This window comes from Phaethon lepturus, unplaced genomic scaffold (assembly GCF_000687285.1).
Source record: "Phaethon lepturus isolate BGI_N335 unplaced genomic scaffold, ASM68728v1 scaffold9183, whole genome shotgun sequence".
Lineage (NCBI taxonomy): Eukaryota > Metazoa > Chordata > Aves > Phaethontiformes > Phaethontidae > Phaethon > Phaethon lepturus.
The window spans coordinates 13,306-20,029 of NW_010529668.1; the positions used below are offsets into that span (position 1 = coordinate 13,306).

General features: G+C 44.5%; 1 protein-coding gene across 1 annotated transcript; it reads left to right on the forward strand.

Moving 5' to 3' along the window:
• The first annotated feature begins 4,426 nt into the window (after nucleotides 1-4,426).
• Nucleotides 4,427-5,874, forward strand: BDNF (brain-derived neurotrophic factor). Its single transcript, XM_010284015.1, has one exon. It carries the CDS (start codon nucleotides 4,449-4,451, stop codon nucleotides 5,187-5,189), a length of 741 nt encoding a protein of 246 aa, XP_010282317.1. The 5' UTR covers nucleotides 4,427-4,448; the 3' UTR covers nucleotides 5,190-5,874.
• The last annotated feature ends 850 nt before the right edge of the window (nucleotides 5,875-6,724 follow it).

Consider the following 6,724-nt stretch of genomic DNA (forward strand, 5'->3'; position numbering starts at 1 on the left):
TCCATGGTGGCTGACCTCTTTTCATTGCTTCAGCTTTGCTATGCTGCATGAGAGAAGGAAGGATGTTCTTGCAGCCATGAGAATGGATGTCGGTCAGGAAGCCACTCTCAAACGTTGTTTCTGACAGACATCTTGTGTGACCTGAGGGAGTAGCTTAAGGCTAGGTCTCAAGGAGGCTAGCATACATCTATTTTAAATAGCTTAGATCTATTTTATACCAGTTAGTAGGTGTATGCAGGATTCTATGGGATGGCAGTTGAATGAAGATTCTCTCTCCTAGAGAAGTCTCTGATCTTTTATGCCCCGTGACGTAGCTGGTCGGGAGGAGTGCAAAAGAGCTGCAGCCTTTAGCTGTTGTCCTAGGAGGTAGGGACCGGAGACCTGAACCTTCTACAGCTGAGAAGAGAGGGGATGGGTGCGTGAAAGGACTACAGAGTGAGGCTGTATCAGCAGTGATTTTATTTTGTATTTTTCTAGCTGTATGTCTAACTAGAAGTGGCCGCGGCTACTCTGTTTTGTTTGGCATTCAGTTGTATTGATGCCCTCAGAACACGCGGTTTCGACCAGGTTGCTCCAGTCAAGAAATGCTCAGCAGGGATGAGCCTGTGTGGGAAATAGTTGCTCAGTCTACCCGGGTGGCATCAGGCATGGGTGCACGCAGAAATGCCGGGGCGTCTCCGTGCCAGGCCTCGTAGTGGTGGATGTGCCCAGCCAGGAAAGGGGCAGTACCTTGCTCAGGAGTAGCATGCTGGTAAACCAGGCAAACACAGCCTTCCCCCACGCTCCCACCCCGGTTCAGCTTCGGCGCGGGGTGACACGGCGATTTCCTCATAATCAGAAGGGCACGCGTAATCTGTTGGTGTTTGGCGTTTACAAGGCTCTTGTAACAAGACGGGCAGTATCTTTCATCTTTGCGACGTAATGAAAGTTCGATAGTTGGGGAGCAGAAAAGGGACTGGAAGCTGCCATCCAAAGGGTTTCCAGTGACCTCTTTGGTGCTGCATTGGGGTATTAGTCCTGCCTCACTAAGTGGGAGGTGAACTGTGCGTTCATGAGTCAGTTCAAAAGTAGCTGAAAGGTTGTGTGTTTTTACCCATGGAGTGAGATTTGAATCTTACTCTGCTATAGCATATTAAGCTAGTAGGGTGTGAGCAGCTGCTACTAGAAATCGCTATGGCCTCTAAAATAAAGAGATTTCCTAGGTGTTAAAATATTACTTCCTCGTATTAAATCACTTGATATCATTTTGCTGCCAAAGACAAGGACTGTGTATATTGCTCAAGTCACTGTCAAGATAGGGAGAAGAATCTTGACACATCCCGCTTGCACAGTTTAGCTTTGTCTGGGACTCATTTGCAAAGAAGTAGATGTTTAATCTGTGTTTGCTTCCTCTCAATGTTCCATGTGTCTGTGCTGCTAAAGGTTACTTTGACATATTCTTCTACTGTTACAAATGTGGGGAAGAGGGGTGGCTTTTAGGGGGACACATTTTCTTGTCTGTTATCAGTATGTTATGTGGATAAATGGCTGTCTTAAAGCTGTTGGTTTTCAGAGCCTAGTCGTACACTGTTTCTTGCTGCCCCAGATAATAGCGGCAGTTGTGTGTCATCGGATGGGATGTAAATTGATCAAGCTTGACAGCAGTTTCCTTCCTAAATGGAAGGCCAGATTTATTAAGGAAGGATTAATTTAACGTGAGATATGAAGTACTGTTAGATTGATCTGGTGACCCACCAGCCATTGGTGGAGGATGCTGAGGGCTTATTGAAGTCAACTGGTGAGGTTTCTCTGCACATCTCTGTCCTCTTGCCATTTTCCTTGTAGGAAAATGTCCATACAACCGAAGCTGCACAGCCACTGTTCTATTCATTTCACATCCCTCCAAGCTCATTGCTACCATGAGGGGTAAACAACCCAATAGCAAAAGTGAAGGATGTGGTCTGGTCCAGGAATCCTTCTATCCTTTGTTCACCTTTCTAACTTGAAAAACCAACGTTCAGCCTCCACCTGGTGTACTTAACTGATAGGTGCAAACTTCTTTCATTTGTGCTTGTCTTGGTGCCTCTTGTGTTGCGTCCTCTCTCTTTTGCACTGGAAGGTCCTTTGGGGCACTACGTGCTCAGACAGAGTCTGTCCTCCAGAGTCGAGATGTTGGCTGGGACCTCTGGGCACTACTCTAACAAAAATAACAGGAACTTGATTAGGAGCCAGAAGATCTGTGTTCTGTTCACTGCTCTGGTGGTCACAAAGTGTGATGTGGGTGTTTGGTGTTTTTTTTTTTCCTTTTAAGTTTTATATAAAACAATTCTCAGAACAGGGAATGTATGAATATTATTGGTTTTGTTGCCTGTTCTGCTGGCTCTGCATTTGTATGCTAGCTGAACCACCCCTTCTCCCTCTTGTCTTGTCTCCTTGTTTGATAAAAGAAGACTGATAACCTTCTTCCTTGTGTTGTAAGTCATCTCTGTAATGTCTCTCTTCCTCCCCTTTGAGGAAGAAATCTGATATTACTCCTTGTAGAATGTTTTAAAAATCCTAGGATGAAAAAGTGTGCAAAATATTCATGTTATGCATGGTTAGAGCAAACACTATGTTCCTGTGAGTCACAGATGTCGGGTTTGTTTAATCTTAATAAATCTATGCCACAATAACACTTTTAAATGGGAAGAGGGATGGAGGGATGAAGGAAGAGTTGTGTTGGGCTAGAGAAGATTCTTAGCCAAAGTCTTGTTTAGTGAGGAGCTGGGGGCAAAGGGGTATGGACACAAACCCAGACGCTTCCCACCCTCCCCCCCTTCATTAAGTAAACTTTGAGACCTGTATTTTGGGCACTGCCTTTCTAGTACATCTTTCATTTTTCTTTGTATGTTTTATGATAGATTGTCTTTCCATGTTCGAGTCTTAAGAGTACTAGTTTCCCACAGCATATTTGCAGAAGATGAAGTAAGGCTTTTTACATAGCACCCTGTTGGCAAACAGAAATAGCATTTACTCCAGTGAGCGCTGCCAAGTATGAGGTACTTCCGAATGAACTTCAAAAGCTCTGAAACAAGCATTAGCTGCTTCTTCAGAAATGTGAACAATGCCATTGCTTTCTAGCAAGCAGAACTGACGAGAGCAGGGATCGGAAGGAGGAGAAATAACAACTGGATGTGATGGATGTTGTAGTAGCACTTGGGATCAGACAGAAAGTATAGCGCTCTGTCACTGCCGGATTCGGGGGGTTCTTGTTGTAATAGGACCTAAAGTGTGTACTCTGCACTTGAGGAGGAAACCATTTCTACCCGGAGGAGCGTACAACCTACGGAGACGTAGCGAAGTGCTTGGGGAGGAGCGGTCATATGAGCCCAGGCTGTTGAGAGGGCTGATAGGAGCGAGTCGTGCTGATTCCAAAGCCGGTGAGGAGTTTTCTTACTGGCGCTCTTTGCTGGTGCTACCCCTCCACGCTCAACGAGGGCAGCGCCAAGCGTACACATACGCCTCAAAGCATGGCCCATAACGCGCGCCAGGACTTGGGGCAGAACGTGAGAGAAACAGGCCAACCGCTGTGTTGCGATATGGCGGTAGGGCCGGTTGTGCTGGTTTTCACGCTGAGCTCTGGGCTTTAAGTGAGTTTGAATAGGAGCTTTGCCCCCTTGAGAACAGGCGGTACGGGGCTCTGGGAGGGTGCGGTGCAGTGGTTCTGGTACTGTCGTTTCAGCGTGGCTCTTTATCGGCTCTGTAATCCAGCGAGTCCCTTCCATGGCGTTCACATGATGCAAGCAATCTTTCCAGCTCAAATTTAGTATGGTAGCAAGCGAACTGTCCTGGACCATTTTCTTGTTCTATATTTATGCCTACATACCTTCTACTTTTAGATGAGGATTGACCTGCTGAGACCTCAGAATTTGCATGGCCCCTTCCAGTGCTTTGAAGGTTGTATTTCAGAATACAAATGCAATTTATCCTGGTGCTGTTCAGTTTCTTGTGGATAGAATGATGAAATATTTTAGGCATAGAGAGATCCTAAAAATCAAATATTTGCATTTGCATTTGAAATGGAAGTCTTGCCTTTCACATTTGCGAAGCCACCTTTTACTGATGAAATGTTGCATTCCTAACTAGCAGATCTGCTTTTGCTGTTACTTGAAATAGGTGTAATCAGTCAATAAATGAGGAGTCCGCATAGTATCTAATCTAATACTATGGAAAGACTTTGGCCTGCAAGAACTGACTTGCTAGTGTCAGTGTTGCCTAAGCTTTGGCATATGCTTTATCTGAAACTCTAAATCAAAGAGCACCTTTATCCCCAGTAATGAGTTGTGGCTGCATGCAGGAGGTCTCTGCAGAAAATGCATAATGTCTCATGGAAACTCAGGTGAATTTTTATTACTCTGTGCCTTCTAAGTTAAATCCTTTTTTTTTTTTCTTGCTCTTGTCCTTAACAGTTCCACCAAGTGAGAAGAGTGATGACCATCCTTTTCCTTACTATGGTTATCTCATACTTCAGTTGCATGAAAGCTGCCCCGATGAAAGAAGCTAGTGTAAGAGGACAAGGCAGCTTGGCTTACCCAGGTCTTCGGACCCACGGGACTCTTGAGAGCCTAAACGGGCCCAGTGCTGGTTCAAGAGGACTGACATCGCTGGCGGACACTTTTGAACATGTCATAGAGGAGCTTCTAGATGAGGACCAGGACATCCAGCCCAGCGAGGAAAACAAGGATGCAGACTTGTACACATCCCGAGTCATGCTAAGCAGTCAAGTGCCTTTGGAACCCCCACTGCTCTTTCTGCTCGAGGAGTACAAAAACTACTTGGATGCTGCAAACATGTCCATGAGGGTCCGGCGCCACTCTGACCCAGCACGCCGCGGGGAACTGAGCGTATGTGACAGCACGAGCGAGTGGGTGACAGCGGCAGAGAAAAAGACTGCAGTGGACATGTCCGGGGCGACTGTCACCGTCCTGGAAAAAGTCCCGGTACCCAAAGGCCAACTGAAGCAATACTTCTACGAGACCAAATGCAACCCCAAGGGGTACACGAAGGAGGGCTGCAGGGGCATAGACAAGAGGCACTGGAACTCCCAGTGCCGAACTACCCAGTCTTACGTGAGAGCTCTCACCATGGATAATAAAAAGAGAGTTGGCTGGCGCTTTATAAGGATAGACACTTCCTGTGTATGTACATTAACCATTAAAAGGGGAAGATAGTGGATTCGTGTTGTATAGATTATATTGAAACAAAATTATCTATTTGTATATATACATAACAGGGTAAATTATTCAGTAAAAAATAATTTTATGGACTGCATGTATAACTGAAGTTTATACAGTACAGTGGTTCCACAATCTATTTATTGAACATATCCATGACCTGAAGGGGAACAAGTCATTTGCGCACAAGTTTAAAAAAAAAAAAAAAAAAGAAAAAAAAAGAAAAACAAGCAAACAAAAAGTCTGCATTACATTCCTCGATAACATTGTGGTTTGTCGCCGTTGCCAAGAATTGAAAATATAAAAAGTTTAAAAAAAAAAAAGAATAAAATTGCATGCTGCTTCAATTGTGAATTGATGATAAACTGTCCTCTTTCAGAAAAATAAATTGAACCAAAACATTCCGTTTACATTTTAGACAGTAAGTATCTTTATTCCTGTTAGTATTATATCTGTTTACTGCTTTTAACTTCTGATAGCGTTGGAATTAAAACAATGTCAAGGTGCTGTTGTCATAGTTTTACTGTTTCTCTTTTACTTTTTAACTCCCATCAGATTGAAAAAAAAAAAATCATTACCTTATTCTGGATTAAAAACAAATTTGTTTTTTTGTATATTGTGAAGGTGTTTGCAATAGCAATCCAACTACTGACAAAATAATAATAATAAAAAAGAGGCAACTGAAAAAGAATGGTGATGTTCCACTTCACATTGTTAAACTTCAGGCTTAAAGACAGCACTTATTTAACTGTATGGCAACATGCTTTTTTGGGTTATTTTTTTTTTTTCTTTGCTGTCTTTGGAGCTCTGCATTTGCTTATACCATGTTTGTTTGTGTTTGTTTCCCCCTCCTCCCCCTTTCCTCCCTCTGGAAGGATGTTGGTTGTGATCTTTAAAGTGTTTCACTTCCATACAACTGGAGCTTGTCATACCGAAAATATTCTATAGAGTGTTGAGAGTAATGATTTTCATGTAATAAAAGACTCTGTGCTTGGATCAAATGTCTTGCTGAAACGCAAGAAGAATGTCACTAGAAAAAGGGTCTAGAAAGATGAGAGGGGGTCTGAAATCAGGCTGGTCACGGGACGGGGTAGCTCGGCCAATTCAAGGACAAGTAAGAGTGTTTTGGGTTGACTGAGGCCATCCAAACCACAGTCAGCACGGAGCGAGGTCCATGGCTGCAGGTGGCGGAGCCTCCCGCTGCGGAGCACGTCTGGCGGAGCGTGGTGGCATCCCTGCCCCGGGGAGCCCTGCGGAGCTGCCTCTAGGCGAGCGCGCTTGGCTTTTGTGTTGTGTGGCTCTGCCTCTGCTGGCGGCCTCCTTTTATGAATCAAATATTGGCATAAAAAAAAAAAATACTCTTGAAGTAAGTGAAGAGTTGGCTTAACGTTCTTAGGTGCTGATAGACGTGTTTAGCCCTGCGCTACCCCTCTAACTGTCCTGACAGACGTATTTCTAGGAAGGCAGGGTGTGAGCCCGAGAGCTGTGCCGAGCGCTTGCACCGACTGCAGCGGGCACAGAGAGGCAGAAAT